Raw genomic sequence first — 21,322 nt, 5'->3', positions numbered from 1 at the left:
CTTTCTTAGGATTTACATAAACTTGAATTGAAAATTCTAGATAGACAGGCAAAAGAAGAGGAGAAAGCAGAAAAACAAAGGCGACTGACAAAATTAAAAGAAAAGGTATTCTATTCTGTTCTATTTGTTTCTGACACTGATCTTGCTCTGTAGCCCAGACTGTCCTTGAGTGCATAGGCTATCATCATGCCCTGCTTTAACATCTCTACTTTTGAAGTTCATTTTCTAAAACAGTATATAATCATAAATGTCTCCCATGAATGAGTTCTACATGTTCTCTTGTATGTAACGTGTATGTTAGGTGTATTTAAATAGGTTAAGCACGTCATCTCTTCAGATAGTCATCATTTGTTTATGGCAAAATCAGTAAACGTCCTTCCTTTCTGAAGTGTACAGTGGAGAATATCTGTAGTCAAGCAGAGGCAGAGCACACCAGAATGTCTTACCTTCCCCTGGCTCCCTCCTCCTCATTCTGATTCCTTGACTTTAAGGAGACTCGCAGAACCATTCCCTTTATATATATATAAATATATATAAATTTTCTCTGCCTTACATTTCACCCTTATGTACTACAGAGCAGAACTTAATGTTTAGCAACTGTTGAGTTCTGCCATGTCATTTTAGAAGCACTCTTTTCTTTCACCCTGACTTTTCTTGCTCCTCTCACGACTTATTCTTTCTGACCCTCCATTCAGCATCTGTGTAGCTGTGGGCATTGCTTAGTCCCATTGGCTCAGAACCAATGTGGTGTCCTCATGGGTCAAATAGATGTCTTTATTGGTGCTATTTATCCTACCTTTATTGTCCAGTTATAGTGCTCTTACACAAGCTGTAGTCTGTTTCTTATAATTAGAATAGAATGAAATAATAGAACTTGGAAAGGATAACTTAGCAGTTTATTAATTGATATTAGCAGCATAAGCACCTGGAGCTTATCTTGGACACCGTAGTTTGTTCCTGTTTGGGTGATGCCAAATATAGTTTTTAAAACTTCAGGCTCCATTATAAAACATATGAGGAAAAAAAAGAAAACAAAACTGAAAATAGGAATTCACATGAGAAATTCCAGGATTTTACTTGTACAAATTTAATTCATGAAGTTAACGGATACTATTTTACTTCTGATCACAGGTTGAAAGTAATGTGGGTAGAGATCCCTCTAGGCTTTATAAACCTACCAGAGGCTGGGAACAACGAACTAAGAAGATAGGTCCATTAGACTCTGGGCCACTTCTCCATATCCCACACAGGTGAGAAGGTAGTAGAAGGTGTTCATTTATAGAAACTTATTCTGTTTTATTTTATGCTGTTTTATGCATGGTTGTATTTTATGTAGTTTTTGGATATATATTTTTTCATTAACAGATTTATAAAGCAAATCTATATTTTTAACTTTTTATTTTATTGTGTGTTTTGTGTGCAAGGGTATGTGGGAACTATGGCTGCTCTGGTGTGCATGTGACTGTGAGAGGGTAACTTGCTTCTTCCACAATGTGACCTCAGATATCCAACAGGGATTGTCAGGTTGCAAGTACTTTTACCCTCTTCCCCTGAGAGCCATCTCACCAGCTCTATATGTATTTTAGGTTGCTGTTTAATCCGATGTTTTTATCTTCTAACCTATTTATAATTGATTTTCTCTTTTTCTCTTTAGGGCCATTCCAACCTGGCGACAAGGCATCTAGAGGGACTATGAGATAATCCAATTGCTACTCAGTTGATATTGTTAGTACATTGCTGTTCCAGGAGAAGGCAATTAACTATGCTATTTAAATATCACCTCCTTAGTCACGTGGGTTATTGTGCTGTATATGCATTATGAGGTTTAAGTGTCTTATAGTACTGTCAGTATTTTGTTTCTACAAAGATGGTGTATGTTGGCCTGTTACTGATATGAAAGTTATTTAAATAGGTTTGTGCTACAAACATTAATCCATTTAAATACTCAAAATATTTCAAAGATTTTTTTATCAATGCTTAGTGACCTAATTTGGGAGAATCAGTCTTTTTTAAGCCAAAATTTTGTTACTTTTATAACTTGAAAGTCATTAAGCTTGAGTAACAAAAACTTTTTTTTTTTAACAAAGAGTTGTTCATTCTAAGTTTAACACAATGGTAGTTTGTTAATTGTTTCATTTTTGTGTAATGGATATTTTATATTTGATTAAAGCACGCTTTGTCTTATGGAGACTATTTTAAATAACCTCCCTTCCTACCTTATTCATATATTATGATTTCATCCTATGGGTTTCCTGCAACTGTGTCAAATTTCCTTTCAACCTTTTTGGAATCCACAGATTTATAAAATCCTTGTGTCTTTGTATCTTATGGGCTGGTATGGTTTTCTTCTGCTTGTCCCAAAGTAGGAACATTCTTTCTTTTGATGTAAACTAGTTTTGCACAGTATACTGATGTTTTTGGACTGAAAAGTAGAAAACTTCACATATGAAGCAGAACTCAAGTCAGCTTTTTTTTTTTTTTTTTTTTTTTTTTTTTTTTTTTTGGTTCTTTTTTTCGGAGCTGGGGACCGAACCCAGGGCCTTGCGCTTCCTAGGCAAGTGCTCTACCACTGAGCTAAATCCCCAACCCAAGTCAGCCTTTTATATAAAGTGTTTTATGTCATCCTAACTTTAAAAGGTTTCAATTCACAAGTAAGTACTTTATACATAAGATATAAGACATTTACTTATTACAAATTTTATCTTTAAATGTCTTTAATTATAACTTGAGAATGACCCCAAAATTACTAGCTAATAGTTGCATAAGTAATTAGGTCCCAAAATTTGGAAAGTAAACTTTAATTGTATAGTTATTGGTGTACAATGAGGAAGTATTAGTTACTTATTTCTTCTTTTTAATAACTGAGATGCAAAATGAAAGAATTCAACAGAACAGAACATCTGTAAGATGCAGGGAAGGAAACTTTACTTGGGTTGCTTTGAATTGTGCACAAATGTGCTTCAGTGGTCTGTGTCAAAGCTAGGCATCCTACTTGACTTCTTTGGTGCTGGAGTTTAGATTGAACCTAGGGTCCTAAGTATGGCAGCTACATCCTCCACGATCTTTATTTCCAACCTTCATTATTTCATTATTATTTGTGTGTGTGTGTGTGTGTGTGTGTGTGTGCGCGCGCGCGCAAGTGTCATATCTCTAGGGGCAGGCACACATGTGCCACAATATGCTGTGGGAATATTAAAGGACAACTTGGTGTAGGTAGTTCTGTCCTGCCACCTTTATCTTGGTCCCTAGGATTGAATTCAGGTTGCCAGGCTTGTGTTGCAACTGCTTAGCACCAAAAGTCACTCAGGTGCTTTGGAGTGCTGAGTTTAAAAAGTATAACACACACTCACGGTTGCTGTTTTGTAAGAAATTGATTTTCTACAGTCAAAAGTACACCAAGATTTGGTTGGTTTTTAAAGTCTAGTGTAGGCCTAATCTTTGATGGAATCCTTCCTCATGAGTGCCTTGTGAACTTAAAGGGGATAATATAATACCAAGGCAATTTAAATTCTATTTCTGTATGAATAAAGTTTCGTCAAAACAACCTTGCCCATTGGTTATATGTTGTCTATAGCTAATTATGCATTATAGTGGAATTGCAACTGGAGGCCTGAATAGCTGTGACAGGCTATCTGATCCATAAAGCCTAACATTTTATAGTCTGGCCCTGGGGTGGGGGGAGTCAACCCATAATTGAATATCTGTATATTTGTAAACATAATTCAAATTCACTATTTTGTTATACTTATTAAGAGGAAATGTATATCAGTATTTCTAAACTATCAACAGTGAGGGAATAAAGTATAGTAGTTCTTAAATTGTCTAGTTCCCTTTATACAATCAATGATTTTATTTTTTAAGCAAAAATTAATCCTTATTAAGCAAACACTTTTTACATATACTGTCTACTTGTATTTTTTTTTAATCTTTTGTTTTGTTTGATTTTCATAAATTCTGCTTGGATAGCTTTATTTTCTGGTCCTATTGCCTGAGCTTTCTTAATCCTAATTATTCTTGAGCTCTGCCATACAATGCTATGGTCTTTGATGGGTCTTCTCAGTCAAGGGTCTTCTCAATCAACTGAACTGCTGCCTGCCAATTTGACATTGTCACTTTAAAAGCACCATACTTAGTACTCAGCATAGGTCAACACGTTGTAAAATGAGAACCATCTGTGCATGCATTTTGAAATAATTTCAGATATTCTAAAGATATTTATAAAAATGTCTGAATCTTCAAAATGTTGATAAACCTCTAGTGAAGCGTTTGTCTCCAATTTCTAACTGTATGTTTAGCTTCTCTATTCATTCAACTTAAAAGTGTGTCCCTCCAAAAATGTGTCTTTGCAAAATTAAACTTTTCAGATCTCACACTCTTAAATTGTTTAGGGCCAGGATTTAAAATGTTTTGGTTAGCACAAGAAGAAAGGGGTTTCACTCTGAAGTTTTAACAAACATACACAAAAAAATCATACGTGCCAGGCTGAGAGGCGCATGCCTTGAATCCCAGCACTCAGGAGGAAGATTCAGGTAGATCTCTTGAGTTTGATCGCAGCCTGGTCTACAGAGTTCCGGGACAGTCATACATACAAAGATACTTCTAAAAACAAAAATCTTATGGAAGGCATTTACGAACTGATTTTACGAGACATAAGAATGGAAAACTTCGGTACTGAGTAAAAAAGACTATCCAACCTAGGGAGAGGAGAGACGAAATGCTCAACTAAGGTTTCCGGGGTCGACAGGATGAAGTCTCCCACGGTTGCCTGGGTCTCAGGCAGGCTCCAGGCCCCAACCTAGCGCCTGTGAAAAATCGACTAGAGTTGACTTCACTCCCGCCAACTGCTTCCGGATCGCGGTGGGGTCGTTTCCGGGACAGCATGGCGGCCACAGAGGATGACAGACTGGCGGGGAGCGGAGAAGGAGAACGGCTGGATTTCCTGCGGGACCGACACGTGCGGTTCTTCCAGCGCTGCCTCCAGGTCTTGCCGGAGCGGTATTCTTCGCTGGAGACCAGCAGGTAATTAGTCGCTGCGGCGGCGGGGCTGGCGATGGCGGCCTTCCGGATGCGCGCCGCGGATCGGCTGGACAGCCCGGACCTGCCGGGTTGCACTGCTGCCGGGCCTTAACCGCGATCCCTGACTTGTCCTAGGCCTCCGGGTCCCCTCCACTCTGCACTTCCTCGGTCCCGGCCTCCCTCTGTATCTCCGCTGGCTGCCGGCACCCATTCCTAGTGCCCTGGGAGGTGTATGGAGCTCCTAGCTCAGGACTTTTGGAATCTCCCGGTTCCGCCTCTTTTCACTTCCCAACCATTTTGTGTGAGTGTCCCTTTCCCACTCTCTTAACATCCTGTGGGTCACTTAACGTTTACAAAAGCAAAATATTAAGTGTTTGGCCCTCATCACTCCTGCTCTGCCCTCCCCCCTTAATTAACTCTTAATTAAAAGGCAAGGGAACCCCTAAGATATGATTAGAAGTTTACTTAGGAGGAATTGTAAATCTCATGGTAGGATTAAAAGTTTCGGTGTTGCCTGAAGCATCCTAAGGCTGGAATGGGCAAATGTTTGACATCTAACAAAGGATAAGGAGCTGTTACGGAAGTATAACTGAGAAAACCAAGGGAAGAGATGGTTGCTGTGCACTGCTATGTTTTGGAGCCTGACATCAGAGCTACCTAAGGTCGGATGATGAGAAACATAGGTATTATTTTATTTCAGACAAGATCGCACAATAGCCTGGAATTCGCTGTAGACCAGGCTCATTGTGAACCACTTGCCTCTGCCTCCCAAGTGCTGGGATTAAAGACACAAGGCACCACATCCAGTACCCATTGGTTTTGTGCTGGCATCCTCTACATTTTCTGAACTAGGAACTTACAGTATATTTTGAACACTTCATGACTGGTTCAATTTGGGGATTTTTATAGATGACTTCTCCAAATGAGATCAAGAAGTACTTAACTGTGGTAGGTGTGGAAATGGAGCTAAACAAGGCAGGCTAGCACTCTGAGTTCTTGGCTATTAATGTAGAGTTTCTGAAGTAAATAGCAATGACATATACTGTAATTCAGATTTCTCTAGAGAAGCCTTTCTTGACTACCACCCAACTACCTGTAGTTCTTGGCTTGTTTAATAACTTTCTGTCTTTTATATAACACTGGAGCTGCCTTTTTTTTTAGTTGAGTGTCAGTAGCCATATTTGGCTGTTGTCAATCTGAATTAATTAGATCTGATTTAAAATTCAGTTCTTTTACAATGGCCTACACACTTCAGTTCTCCATGACATTGTAGCCACTGGCTGTTGTTTCCCAATGTTTGCGTCATCTCTCACTATGTCTTACAGGACAGCATTGCACTAGAACCTGTGGTGGCAGCTGCCATATACAAGGCATTAACAAGCCTTGTCAAGCAATGTGAGGTGAGCCTTAGAGGATGAACATACTTTTAAAGCATTTAAATTTATTTTATGTGTATGAGCATTGTACCGGGTGCCCATGGATGCCAGAAGAAGGCCTGGAATCAGTTGTGAACCACTGTGTGGGTGCAGGGATTTGAAAACCAATTCTTTAGAAGAGCAGCCAGTGAGCCATCTCAGCAGCTCCAAGATGAACGGATTCTTTAAGAGAAACAGTGAAATATTGTTTTTTTTTTCTCTGTATCCACAGATACTGATTGGCCAGCATGAGTTGCTGTACTTCATATATTACATGCCTAGACTTCAAGTTACTAATTCCAGAGATAGGAATGTGGCTTAGTGGTAGAGCAACTTCCTAGCATGCTGCAGGCCATGGATTAATTCCAACATTAAAAAAAAGTCCAAAATTTGCACCATTAATACAGTGAAGAGATATTTAACCTAGCCATCAGTAAAGAATTATAATTGCATTTTCAAAATCTCATTGTGTATATTTGTAAAATTAAGAGGGGTGCATGTCAGCACTAAACGATATATAATTTCTGCTCATAACTAACAGTAAAATTGTCTGAACTCATAAATCATTAAATAACTGCGGTGTAGACATACTCTCCACCACGTATTGTATGTATGTGTATTAGTGTGCAGTAACCTCTCACTGCACTGCTGAGAGCTGCTGTCTTCACCTTATGTCTAGTGAGCTACACTTGTATGGAATTTTTAAACATTTATTATTTATGTCTCTGTGTGTGTGCCTGTGCGTGTGTGTGCACACCTGTGTGTGTGCACGCGTGTGTGTTCACGTGTCTGTGGAGGCCAGACATGGGTATGAGAGCCCCTGGAGCTGGAGTTACATGTGGTTGAGAGCTGCCCGATGTGGGTGCTGGGAACTGAACTAAGGTCCTATGCAAGAGGAGGTCCAGGCCCTCCTATAGAACTTTTTAAAATAATTTTTTAGTTTTCTTGAGGCCCATTAATAATGTCATTTAAAAGATCTGACCTAACAATGTATTGGATTTTCAGTGGTTTTTTCTTCTTCTTGATTAAATCTGTATTTCACTTTGGTTATGAGTTTGCTTTTTGTAGTTCATAATTGATTTTAAGTTGTTTGTATTCTTCTTACAGACAAAAAGCAGCCAAGTTATTTATTTCAGGGTCTCGCTGGATAGTGTGTGGTGGCCTCCTGCACACAGGCTTCTTGCTTCTTCCTCTTGAGTACTGGAATTCCTGATATATGCAACCACACTGGCCAAAACCCGTAACTCTTGGGCTAAAGTTGGATGGTATATTTAAACATCCAATAATATTTTCTTGTTCAGTGCTTCTGTAAAATGATACCATTTCTGTTTCTGCTGTGCTAATGAGGACTTGTGAACCAAAGTGTGAAGCCGAGTTCCTGGAAGGAACTAAACCTTCCACTGAAACTGCTCCAAGGCTAGCTAAGGATTAGAACTTGAATGGTGTGGAGAGGTTGGAGCCAAATTGCAATTTATCTTGAGCTATCTTCTTAATAGCCATTCCATGCCTCTGTGTCTGACCTAGCATCCTTGTTAAATAGATAAAAACTGTTTGAAATGTATTAACAAACTTCCACTGGCAAAAAGGCCAGGAGTGTCAGAAAGTAAAGAAGGAGCCTATGGCAGAGATTTTCTATTTGAAAAGTGATTTATGGCTTTCTTTGTTCAGTTACTATAAAAACTTCATCAAACTCTAACTACATTGAAATATAGAATGTAGGTTAACCTAAATCTATATTCCTGGGCCATGATCGCTCGTGTTTGGCTCCAGAATAAACTATCTCTTACCCCTCTGACATGACAGTTGTAGTTTTTGTGTTCACAGAATACATGATTTTTCATTTTCAAATGGCACTGACCTCGTGAAAGTAAGTACATTATTTACTGTTTCACCAAAAAATTGCATTTTTTAATTAACAGAAAAAATCTTCAAAGACCATTTTTTTGACAGTGATGGAATTTGGTTATACTGATATGAGACAGATGAGTAGTGTGCTGTGAGGGTGTAGTAGTGATGATCTGACTGTGGTTTGGAAACACTGCTCTGTGTGAGCTGAGTAGGTTCCTAGGCATTGAACCCTTGTTTTGCTCCTTCCCTGAATAACCACTTCTGCCTGGGACTGTCAAGTGTCTTCAACAATGAAGACATCTTTGTGTAGCCTTAGGTAAGACTATGCATAATCAGGTTGCATTCTTCTAGAATGTTAAACAAGCAGCTACAGGAAGAACTGGATGGTGCTGGAGAGATAGCCCCACCTTGCAAGGACCAAAGTTCAGTTGCCAGCACCCACAGTGGTTCACTTACAGACTGCCTACAATTCCACCTTCACAGAATCTGATAACTCTGGCCTCTCTCTCCAGGGACCTGAACTCCTGTGTACAAACCCACATACTCGGGCACACACATACCCATGTTTGCACTCTTGCTGGTGGTGGGACCTAGGAGAATGGAGCTGATAATTGAGGCAGACTAAAGTCTCATGCAATAGCCAACTTTATTCTGAGCAGTAGACAGATTAGACTCTGAGGGTTAAGAGGAGTCACATGAATAAAGTGTCCACAATAACAAAGGCAAACTGCACATGATGGGCAAGCTAAGCTGCGAGTGGCAGAAACAAGTTTTTCTATAGAGGCATGTAAACAAATAATAGCTAGTTGTAATGAATGATCTGAAGTAAACTCCTATCCACTGCACCTGGGAAAGGCAGGAAAACATAATCCAAGAAGAGTTCTGTGGTTTAGAAGGAACTGAGGTCAAACTCTTACCTTCTTTTCTTGGAGTTTTCTCACGATTCTCACCCAGAATTCTCCTTAAACCACTCCATTCTTACACCTCTAATTAAAAATAAAAAAATAAATCTAGTGGTGTGTCAGACAGACATGAACATACAACAAACACGTAAAACCTACTTTTAGCCTTCAGGTTGCTCACATGCAAGCTTCAGTGGATTCCTGTACCCCACAGTTGAGAAGGGTTCATGATTCTAAAAGTTTCTTTCTTAAAAAAATTAAAACAAGGGTTTGACTGGTATTGTTCAGTTACTAAGAATACATTGTGAGGTTTGATTTGTTTTGTTTCCATATTTGTCAAGGTGGGGGATGGCATTTATATTATTTTAAAAATAGAATGAAGAGTATCGGTTGGTTTTATTTTGCTGTTGGTGGTGGTTTTTCCTTTGGTGTTTTGTTTTATTTTGTTTTGGGTTTAGGTCAGAAAATGGTTCATTGGCTTGATAGTTCAGGTGACATTTTCCCTTTCTCTCCTCTTAGGCTGACAATTGCATTTTTTGCACTCTCTGGGCTGGATATGTTGGACTCCTTGGATGTGGTGAACAAAGACGATATAATAGAGTGGATTTATTCCTTGCAGGTTCTTCCCACAGAAGACAGTGAGTGAGTTTTTAGCATTTTATTTTTAGTATGTTTAGCTGTTTTTGGCATGATGTGCATGGGATTAGCAAATCATAGTATTTATTCATACTCATAGCAAACTTTGCATATCCTTATATTTCTTGTAATTCAGGATCCCTTTCTGTCCAGATATAACACGTAACTGGTATTGGCTTTAATCTGTCTTGAGAAAACAATTAGAGTTATGGGAAGTTGGACTGCTGGTGTATCTGTAAGGTGTTTGTGAGTAGATCAAGCTGTCTCCTAATCTGTGAACTGAACTGCTAATTTCCAGACAACACAGGCGGAGTTGCTCCAAAATTCTTTCTAAAACATGTCTACTTTCCCAGTATCCCTACTTTTCCACTACCTCTGCTGGTGGTGGGCTACAAAGGAGGTTAAAGTGTTTAAGAACCATCATTAAAAATCGGATTTGAAAAAATTAAAGTTACATATATGGGTACATGATAAATTGAAAATGTATAAGGTCAGCGTGGTGGTGTACACTGACAGTTCCAGTAACTTAGGCCCTTAAGGCAGGAAGGTTGCTAGAGGACAGGAGTTCTGGACCAGCTTAGGAAATTAGTGGGACTCTTTCATCTGATCTTAAAAGCAAATAAGCAAATAAAACAGACAAGTTTAACTGTTAATAGTTAAATTGTAATTTAAGTGTATAGAGAAGGCCCTTGAAAGGATATATAAAAAGTCTTTGTGGAAGTAGATGGAGCAGAGAAAGGAGATACCACAAATAGTCAAGGAACAAGCAAGGCAATAAACAAAGTCCCATGACCACTGTTTCTAAGGGCCTATCAGGATGAACAAGATATCTGAGCCTACTTCCCTGTCCTAGCCCAAAGTCATTCTTGCCTGAAGCCTACTTCTTTGTTCTAGCCTAAAATCAGATTCCTCCCTGAACTTACTTCCCTGTCCTGGTCCAATGTCAAATTCCTGCCTGAAGTAGGCCTACTTTGTCCTGGCCCAGTGTCATATTCCTGCTAAGTGGCCCCAAAAGCTCTCCACTAGGAGGCACTAGATAGAGTTTTCTTTTTCCTCTCAGTTGAGGGCAGTAAATGCTGTAACTCTGAGGCTTATCATGACAGTAAATGAATTGGTGTTTTGCTTAGTAGAACATATAACAGACCAGGTTGGGTAGTGTGTAACATCAGTAAGAAGACAGATTAGTGAGAGGGTATGGTGGTTTTAATATGCTTTGCCCAGGGAGTAAGTGGCACTATTAGGAGGTGTGGCCTTGTTGGAAGAAGTATGTCTTTGTGGGGATGGTCTTTGAGGCCGTCCTCCTAGCTACAGTCTTCTTGCTTGCCTTTGGAACAAGATGCAGAACTCTCAGCTTCTCCAGCACCATGCCTGCCTGGATGCTGCCATGCTTTCTGCCATGATGATAATGGATTGAACCTCTGAACCTATAAGCCACCCAATTAAATGCTGTTCTCTATAAGACAACATTTTACCTTGATGATGGTGTATGTTCACAGTAGTAAAACCCTAACTTAGAGGGTAAGACATACTTACTGGTTTCTTTCTAAGTAGATATTTTCTCCTTTTTTCTTAATTTAATGTTTTTTATTTGTTTGTTTTGTTTTGTTTTTTACTTACTCACTTTACATTCCACTCGCTGTCCTCCTCCTGGTCACCCCCTCCCACAATCCTTCCCCATCCCTTCCCCATTTTCTCTGACTGGGTGGGACTCCTCTGGGTATCCCCCCCCCTCCTTCTGTCACATCAAGTCTCTGCAAGGCTAGGCACATCATTTCATTGAGGCCAGACAAGGCAGCCCAGCTAGAAGACCATATCCTATGGACAGGCAACACTTTTTGGGATAGCCTCATTCCAGTTGTTCAGGGCCCACATGAAGACCAAGCTGCACATCTGCTATATAAGTGCGCAGAGGCCTAGATCCAGGTTCTTTGGTTGGTGGTTCAGATTCTTAGAGCCCCAAGGGTCCAGGTTAGTTGACTCTGTTGGTCTCCCTATGGAGTTCCTATTCCCTTTGGGGCTGCAATCCTTCCTAGTCTTCCATGAGTCCCCAAGTTTTATCCATTGTTTGGCTGTGGGTGTCTGTATCTATCTGAGTCAGTTGCTTGGTGGAGCCTCTCAGAGAGCAACTTGGTCCTGTCTGCAAGCATAACAGAATATCATTAATAGTGTTAGGGATTGGTGCTTGCCCATGAGATGGGTCTCAAGTTTGGCTGCTCATTGGTTGGCTGTTCTTTCAGGCATAGTAGACAGAGCATCACTTTGAAAAACTTGGTGATCTAGCTCTTCAGCCCATCCCCAGTTCTCTGTCTGTAGGACTCCAACAATCATTAGTGGCAAAGAACAGTTCTAAGTCTCCAGTCTTTTGAGAAAGTCCTCTATCTGCCATCTCTTTAATTGGTCTCAGTCTTGTTCTAAAGCTTATCTTCGAAAATTTGAAAGTGCACATAAAAACACTTCCTAGCTATGATTTGGTTTTGTTTCACACGTACATTTGTTTGTTTTGTGGAGCTGTGGATTGGACCAAGAGGCCCAGAGCATGGTAGGTAGATGCTCTCCATGATCTACATCCCTAGCCTGACTATCCAGCTTTCAGTTTCTTTGGGTCTTTCCTGGCATCTTTAAACATGGAATTTGGCACAATGCATCCTTGTAATAAGAAAGCCTTGTGTTTTTTGAGATGTGTGACGAATTAGTTCTATATTCATAAAAGTGCACATTTCAAAATAAAATTTCCAAATTTCTCACTGGAATTCTGTCTGCTTTGTGCAGAAACCTAACTTTTAAAGTGGAAACCAAACAACAACTAATTCAGGTTTTGAATTGTACTAGCTGCCTGAGCGTACAATGACAGCAGTGCTCTAGCCTAAGCATTACCTTTTGCTGTGTTATGTGTGCCTACCTAAGATTTAGAATGGGTTTACATTTCATAATATAGTTATCTCTTAAAAGAGGGGAAATATACACATTCCTATGAAAAGCAACTTGCTTTATTAAAGTGAGTCCTATATTGCTGATGCCAAGATGTGCTTGCAGGCAGGAGCCTGGTATGGCTGTGCTGAGAGGCTCTGCCAGACCCTGACTAAGATGCAGTTACTCACAGCCAACCATTGGACTGAGCCCAGGGACCCCAGTTGAAGAGGTAGGGGAAGGACTGAAGGAACTGAAGAGGACTGCAATCCCATAGGAAGAGCAACAGTTTGAGTTAACCAAGACCCCTCAGTTCCCAGGGACTAAGCGGATGTAGCAGAGGATTACGTTATCTGGCATCAGTGGGAGGGAAGGCGCTTGAACCTGTGGGGTTTGATGCTAGAGAAGGGGGATGCTAGAGGGGTGAGGTGGGGGAGCACCCTCTTAGAGGCAAAGGGAGGAGAGATGTGGTAGTAGGGTTGGTGGAGGGCAGACGGGGAAGGGGGACAACATTTGAAATATAAACAAATAATAGAAAAATAGTCATTTTTGCTGTTTAGTTTGTTCTATATATCTCAGGTTTAACACAAACTCATGATTCCCCTGCCTCGGACTCTGAAGAACTGGGGTTACAACTGTGCACTACAACATCTAGCTAAAGTTTTTTTTAAGTTCTCATTAAACCTTTTATAAATACTTTGTAAGCTTGGGTGGTAAGTGTGCGTGCGTGCGTGCCTCCTTGTATGGAGGTCAGAGGACAACTTCTTGGAATGGATTCTCTCTTCCTACTTTATATAGATTCTGGGGATTGAACTTAGGTCATGAGCCTTGCCTGCCTTTACCCAGTGAGCCAAGTCACCTGTCTAACATTGTATTAAGACTATCTAAATGTACTGTCTTAAATTGCTTGGCATATAATTGGTCTTTATTTTGAACTTAATAGCAAAACCATAACCTTTAAAGTGAGGTATTACCCAATCACCAGGCAAAAGTTTTTTAAGTTAAAATACGATTATCTAGGCTTCACAGTCACGGTTTTCATGTAAGCTTGAGATAGGACCCAGAGTGTTTGTATGTCTTGTCAGATTCTATGTACAGCTGATTCTAGTGGGCAGTCTGTATGCAAGGGACTTTTCGCTTGTTCTGCTGATCTAAGTCTGAACACTAGGTGGTGCTCTTGAGTAACGTGTCACCTTCACCTGGCATACACTTGCAGGGATTAATTTGGAGAGAATTGCAGTTACACTTGAATATGATGAAATGTGTAAGTTTCTAGAATTACAAAGGAATTTTGAGTAGAAAACAGACTTGACAGGAACTAGAAAAGAATGCCCAATGAACTTAAAAATGGTAAATATTGTTCTCTTAAGGAACATCATTTTTAAAAGATTGGTACTAAGTGTCTGACTGATAAACCATCTTTTTCAGGCCCTAGGATTAAAGTACTAAACATTCCATGAGAAATAAGATCTTCCTTTGATGCTGTTGTTTACACTGATCTAGCTTCACAGTCCACAAGCCGTTCAAAAGAGGGAAGGAATACTACATTGTGTTCCATATGCTGTGACTGCCTCTGAACACTAAGTAGACTTTTATGGTGACACTGTGTTCTCCTATATGGGAAAGAGAGGACACTTTACTTTGAAGAAGTTTTTCTTTAAAAATTGAAAAAAAAAAAAAGGTGCAGGGCTCTTTGTTTCCTCTTGTTTTGCTTTTGATATTTTTAATTGGCCAGTTTTAAATAGTCGCTGTTTATAAGCCATGGTCACAGCTAAGTTATAACCTGAATATGCCCTTTATCCTTTATGAGAACCCTGCAACATTCTTCTGGCATGATGTTACTATTCCAGTTAGGATTATTCCAGTTAGGAAGTGGAGTAAATTTCAGTTGGGCATGCTCGTAATGTGCCTATGATCTTATCTCTTGGGAGGCAGAGACAGGAGAAGCTGGAGCTCAAGGCTTTGGCTGCCAACCTGAGTTACATGAGACTATCTCAGATGGATGGATGGATGGATGGATGGATGGATGGATGGATGGATAGATGGATGATAGGTAGGTAGGTAGGTAGTAGGTACACCTACGTAGGTAGATAGGGAAAACAACTCAGATAGTTTGTTACTTGCATGTAGAACACAAGTATTAGAAAGGGGTCATGCCTTTGGTGAGTTTGGTTATTTGTGTCCAAATCATTTAGGAGACTTTAGTCTCCTAATGATTCAGTATTTTTGAGCATCAGTTTCTTCTGCTGCTTCTCAGGAAGGTTATGAATTTAACCTAACTAACCTTAGAAGCAGACATGAGGCCACTTTGTCTCTAAGGAAGTGATATTTTACTCTGAAGCATTTTCTTTGAAGTCAAACTGTATGTAAAATGTCTTACTGAATTGTCCTAAGTAATTGGGCTGAAGAACTGTAGCTGTGAGTTTGGGCTACACTGCTTTGGTTCCTGGATTCCAGAATGAAAGACAAACACACATGTCAAGTAATTTTAAAATGCTTTGGCTGCCTCAAAGTCTGGGTACTCCTAAACCTTTCCCTTCTACCCCAGGCTAATCAGGGAAGTAGCCAGTGGCCACCCACCCGAATTCTCACATGGCTGGTTGGCATTCTTTCCTGCAGCTCCTATGTCCGTCTCCCACCACTTCATGACGAGTCCTCTGTTCCTTTCCCTAGCCCATAGAAATAGAAGGGTCCTGCCCCTTCCAGCTGTTGGCCACTGGCATCTTTACTGACCGATCAAAAACCAATTGGGAACAAAGAACTTCACTATTTGGACACACACATTCTCAATTAAATCAAAGCATTAGAACCAGTCCCCAACAAAGAACTTTCTAAGAAGGGAATTATACTCAAAATATACATAGCTTTTATTTTCATGCTGAAGTAGATATCAGACTTTTATAGTGAAGTATCAATGAGTTGGTAGCATGGAAGGAGATCTTTATCATGGGGAGAAAAAGAGGAAGCTGATGTTCAGGTTGGATCACTTTAAAGGAAATACACTTTAGACACACACTGCTTACTACCTTGAGAGTGATTTGAACAAAGTCATGATGAAGGATAAAGGCATCTGGTGGAGGCTGTTTGGAACCATGCTGACCCTGCACCTCAGATTCTTGTTTATACTTTTTCTGTCAGACATTGAGTTATTGCTGGTGGACTTTGTAGATGACAGTTAAGGTTAAACTAATCTGATGTTAAAATGCAGCCTATTCATAGGGGTCTTTCCCCTCATAGGTATACCGTGTGTGTGTGTGTGTGTGTGTGTGTGTGTGTGTGTGTGTGTGTGTGTGTCTGTGTCTGTGTCTGTGTTTGTACATAGTACAATTGCATGAGCAGCATGTCAGTCAGAATGTAGTGAAAGAATAGACAAAAAAGGCAGAAGGATACTAATCTTGAGAAGAATTTGAGTGATAGCTGCTGTCTGGTAAGAGTCTGGTGTATAAGAAACCATAAGTGAGGCTTTAGGAGCCAAGGAGAGCTTGTAGCTAAGGGCCCAATGACACTGAGGTCTCAGCCCCATAGTAACAGGAAAGTCATCTGTCAACAGTGTGACTGAGCTTAGAGGTAGGCTTTTCCTCCAGAATTTTAGTAAGGAAGTTAGTGCTGCAAAGGTTTGGTTGCCTTTGTGAGACTTGTATTGAACTTGTAAGATGATGCATGTGTCTTAAGGTCCTACATTTGGGGTGATAGCCCATCAGTGGTGACTCAGGATGGCAGTCTCAGTCCTGTCGTTCCACTGCTATTTCGCTATTCCCTCTAGGCTGTTAAGGCTTTACCATTTGCCTAATTATAAGCATCATACACATATGCTTTAATATTCTTTGTTTCTCTTGTTCAGATACAGCTTTCCACGTTGTTATTTAGTTTTTCTAATAATTACTTTCAACATCAGGATAATGCACACCTTGGTGGATGCGGATGATATTTTAGACTTTAAGACTTTTATGTCGCTTCTAAACTTGCTGTCAAGCTGCAGCAGACACTTCTGTGCATATGACCTCATTCATGAAGGCTCTGAAATGCTCTCGGATGTATCATCACTTAGAGAAAGGGTATGGAGTAACCTATGTTTTGGTTACTATTAAAAAACCTTAAATAATGGCTTACCCTTTTTTTTTTTTTTTTAGTCTTATCAAAAATAAGGCATGTTCAATGAACTTACTTATTGCCACCATTAGGACTGCCAATAGAGAGAAATGATTGGTAGGAAGTTTTCAATGTTTCTTATTTCTGCAAAGATGTATAAGCTACCACCTAGTGTTTCAAGGACACAGAGGGTGAGCGCAGTCAGAGCCTGCTTTGAAGAAACAGAATGGGAAAGTTAGGATTTGGTCTTCATCATAACAGGTGAAAGTTCATGGCATCAAAGTCCATTTTTATATCTATCATAATGGTTTTCTAACAGATATTGAACCTGTAATTATAGATGAGTGTTTGAGTTCTCAACTCATAATATAGTTACACAAATATACATAAACATAGATATATGTATATGTATGTGTATATATGTCTGTATATTTCCAGAAAAAGGAAAACAGAATAGAAACCAAGTATGGACTTAAGTATCCTACATATGTCAAAGCCAGGCACCTGGAATACAGGTTTAAGACTGAAATATGATTTACATTCTCTCTGGGGTGATAGAACAATATATACCTTTACTTTACTCATGTATCAAGAAGCAGTGAGCCAAGGTGAAAGACACTGGGTGGGAAGTCCAGGTTCTAGAGCCTGTTGTGTGAGCTGTTCCCTCCAACATGTCACTTAACCTCTGGGCTTGTTTCCTGATGATCCTTAATATGTAAGAGGATGTGATAGGAAGTCAAGAAGACCTGAGTCCAACCCCCAGCACCCACATAAAAGCCTGTCATGGCTGTACATATCTGTAAGCCCAGCTGTTGGAGGGTGACTGGCCAGCCAGCTTACCTGAGCAGTGAGTTTCGGGTTCATTGAGACTCCATCTCTAAATAGAAGATGGGAGCAGTAGAGGAAGACCCTGGCGTCCTCTTCTGGTCTCTGCATGTGCACACAGCCATGTATACCCTCACTTACCTGCATGCACCATATGTATATGCAGAGAAAATGGAACTTTGGTACTAAAATACTGTTGCTGAACAATCGTATAGTTAAACTGCCTGTATTCTATTCAGAGGTGGTGTATTTTAAATAAGCAAATGCTTTGTTTTTCTAGGGTCAAATCTGGATCGCTGTGGTTTCCGAGGTTCTTCATATTTGGGTATTCCATTCAACCCATCAAAGGTTAGTTCTCTGTAGATTGGAGGGTTGGAAAAGAACAGAAGGAAATTTTGGTGAGAAAGCAGATGATGTTCAGAAACACCTAGGCTTCTAGGTGCTATATGCTAAACATTAGTGATTTCCTGGAGAAACAAAATAAAAAAACCTCAGGTACTTTCTGTGAAGTCAGTGAACTTCCCTGTGTTGCAGGGTTTATGCTGGACTCTTTTTTTTTTTTTTTTTTTGGTTCTTTTTTTCGGAGCTGGGGACCGAACCCAGGGCCTTGCGCTTCCTAGGCAAGCGCTGTACCACTGAGCTAAATCCCCAACCTATGCTGGACTCTTGTTTCTCAAGAGAGAGCTGTTTTCCAGAGTGACCAATGTCTGTTATAGCAGGAAGCTTAGCTTCCCCAGCATTTTGGACAGAGGCTTTTGAATCAGATGGTGCCAATGTACAGAGAAGTCCCAATGAAGCAAAGAGCTTTTTCTTCAGAGAAGCAGGACCAGAGCAAGCAGTGTAGGTTCTACTTGTGCCTAGAATTACCAGGATTCTTTATGGTAGACAGCAGAGCAAAGTCTGCTCCCCCTCCCCCTTCCTTCTTTCTTTCACTAGGATGGTATGGCACTCAGGACTCACGCGTACCAGGCTCCACCAACTGAGCCACATCCTTCCTCTCCTTTTTCTCTTTCAAAAAGAGGTCTCACAGGAGCCTGATACAGGAGGCTCTATAATGAGCTTAAGGTTGGCCTGGATTCTATAATCAGTTCTATGTCAACCTGGGCTACAAGTAAAAATATGCCTCAGAAACAAAGAAGAGGCTTTTTTTCTTGATGAATTAGTCTGCTTCTAGGATGGTTGTCAGTCATGGGATTACTCTGAGTATTTCAAGAATTGTGTACACTTACAAGATGGATGAGAAATTCCCAGTCTTTCATAACTCTGAAGATTTTAGAAGGGACAGTGGTTGTAGAGCGATACAAGTCTAGATTGAGACTGTTCATTTTATTCCTCTCGCTTAAACTGTAGACAAGCTTGTCTGAATCATGGTCAGATGACATCAGCAAGATGTCTCCAGTTAAGTGCCTTGGTAGCAGGGGATACGGCAGCGAAGCATTTATAAAATGGGTTTCTTTTCTTTCTTTTTTCATATGTGTATTTTCCAACTTAAGCCAACCCTGCATAAAAGGAAGCCTTCTAGTTATGATGGACAAGGTTATCTGTCGACATAAGGTTTGATGCCTGTTGTGGAGTACAAGGCCACGTGCAGATGTACGCTGTGCTTGTTGGTGTAAAACAGTGATTTAATTACGCCTTTACAAGATACCCTCTTACCTCCAAGGCATTTTATATCATGTTTTTTAAAATTTATTTTCAGACGGGGTCTTGAGTTTTGCTGAAGTTGACCCTAAACTCCCGGGTTCAGGCTTTCCATTTAGCCAGCACTGTAGTGTACCTGAATCCCTGAACAGTTTAGACACTCCAAGGACTGAAATCTCCCCTAAGAGTTAAATGTTTGCCCCTAGTTCATATGTTCTCATGTGCCTCACTGTTTTGTGGCCTTTTTCTGCATCTTTGGTAACAGGAACTAGAGACCCAGATATAATCACATAGGCCTACAAAAATCTGTCATAGAGGACAGCTGGGGGACAGAAAAAAACCTAAGGAAGTGAAAAGAGATTTTCCAGTACTATATATAAATAAAATTGCTCCATCAGTTTTTTCCCTTCAGACCTCCTGTGTGCCACTGCCATGCTAATATATGCATAGTTTTGATGGCATAAATACTCATAAATCCACCCATCTTACCCTTTCATTTATTTTGTTTCACAGATCCTATATTCTCTGTTAAGTTATGAAATACCAGGGATTTTCTTTATCTGCTTCACTTTTGATTTTTTTCCCCCCTCTATGACACCGTGTCCCTGTCTGTACCTTCCCAAGCTCCTGTTCTACTGCAGCAAAGAGTCCCTGTTTAAGTCTGTGTAGAACTGTATCTTCTTCATGACCATTTCAGTACTCATCTCTAGGTTATCTCATTAGAACCACTCTGGTTTCTCCTTATCTCTTAAAGATCAAGGTTCATATTTAATTCACGTTTGGATTCCCTGCCATTCTTCCAAAATAGCAGGTGTTTGGTTTGAATACTGAAAAAGGAGACATGCTGTGGGCATTCCAAGAAGCCTGTTATGCATGTGAAATAGAGTCATCAAGAGAATTAGAGCTTGGGTTCTGAGGAAGGACTCAAAATGTGGTACAATGAAAATTGGTGTAATGAGACTGTATAAAAGAGTTGTATGTGGGTGGCTCAGTGGGTGAGTTTAGAGTTAAAAGGATTGAATTTCATGAGATTTGCTGTGTGAAGAAGCACATGTCACAGTACTAGAAAATTATGGGTTCAAGTTTCTAACCCTTTCTAATACATTAACATTGTTGGCTAGATTCCGCATATGAGGTTTAAAATGCGGTTTATTTCTGAGATTGTGTGACCTTGCTTAATATTATACAGATGAGTAATATAAAATTAACTACATTCCCTTTTTATATTTGAATGCTAGTGTTTATTAGAGGTTGACATGATTAAACTTCATGATAGAATGATAAGGTTATGTGATGAATAATACTGTGCTATTTAATTTAGGTTTATACCATATATAATACATATTTTTTGTTTCTTGGACAGTGCTGGGAATTAGACTCACAGCCTCAACACACATTAGGCAAGCACTCTACCACTGAGCTCCATGCTCAGCCCAAGGTTTACTTCTTTTTATAATTTTTTTGGCATAAAATACCAAGTTTCTAACTTTATAAGGCATAACTTCTATAAATGATAGGGTTGGTTGGAACTAAGTAGAAAGTTTTAAATACGTGGTTTATTCAAGTGTCATAACTACTTTTATAAAGTTGGAGGATCATAATATTTTGAAAATTATGTAACTTGTAAGAAGACATATTGAGACATCTAAAAATTAAGGCATATTTTTCTCCATTGGATATCTGTCCAAATTTAGGCAGCTTTAACTAAGACCTCATGCTGAATGTTTATTTGTGAAATAAAATGTAAAATTTAAATTAGTTTAACATAATATTAATTTTGCATTTAGAATCCAGGCACAGCTCATCCTTATGACAGTGGACACATAGCGATGACTTACACTGGTCTTTCCTGTTTAATTATTCTTGGAGATGATTTAAGCCGAGTAGATAAAGAAGCTTGCTTAGCAGGCTTGAGAGCACTTCAGCTGGAAGATGGGAGGTATGAACTACTCATTGTTATTTTTGTGTTTAAGTAAAAACTCTTTGGAACTTAAAAAAAACCGTATCCTTAGAACCCAGGACTAGAAATATAGTTCAAGAGTT

General features: G+C 39.7%; 2 protein-coding genes across 5 annotated transcripts in view; both read left to right on the top strand.

Annotated features, from left to right (window-relative positions):
- The window catches only part of Ccdc112 (coiled-coil domain containing 112), a 34,190-nt gene extending 31,947 nt beyond the window's left edge, over positions 1-2,243 (top strand). Inside the window, exons 8-10 of the mRNA NM_001109124.1 lie at positions 10-105; positions 1,132-1,250; positions 1,655-2,243. Of these exons, the coding sequence (NP_001102594.1) occupies positions 10-105; positions 1,132-1,250; positions 1,655-1,685 (246 nt within the window). The 3' untranslated portion in view covers positions 1,686-2,243. The remainder of the gene's footprint in view (positions 1-9; positions 106-1,131; positions 1,251-1,654) is intronic.
- Positions 2,244-4,866: 2,623 nt separating this feature from the next.
- The window catches only part of Pggt1b (protein geranylgeranyltransferase type I subunit beta), a 43,610-nt gene continuing 27,154 nt past the window's right edge, over positions 4,867-21,322 (top strand). The window contains exons 1-5 of one of the 4 annotated variants that reach the window (XM_008772177.4): positions 4,966-5,019; positions 6,342-6,416; positions 9,701-9,819; positions 17,919-17,986; positions 21,067-21,218. In XM_008772177.4, coding sequence (XP_008770399.1) covers positions 9,738-9,819; positions 17,919-17,986; positions 21,067-21,218 — 302 coding nt within the window. In that variant the 5' untranslated portion in view covers positions 4,966-5,019; positions 6,342-6,416; positions 9,701-9,737. Of the gene's footprint in view, positions 5,020-6,341; positions 6,417-9,700; positions 9,824-17,918; positions 17,987-21,066; positions 21,219-21,322 lie in introns of those variants that run through there. The other 3 variants (XM_039097141.2, NM_031082.2, XM_039097140.2) reach the window with 3 other exon arrangements.

The sequence above is a fragment of the Rattus norvegicus genome, chromosome 18, assembly GCF_036323735.1.
Source record: "Rattus norvegicus strain BN/NHsdMcwi chromosome 18, GRCr8, whole genome shotgun sequence".
NCBI lineage: Eukaryota > Metazoa > Chordata > Mammalia > Rodentia > Muridae > Rattus > Rattus norvegicus.
This window is presented reverse-complemented; position numbering and strand designations above follow the sequence as displayed.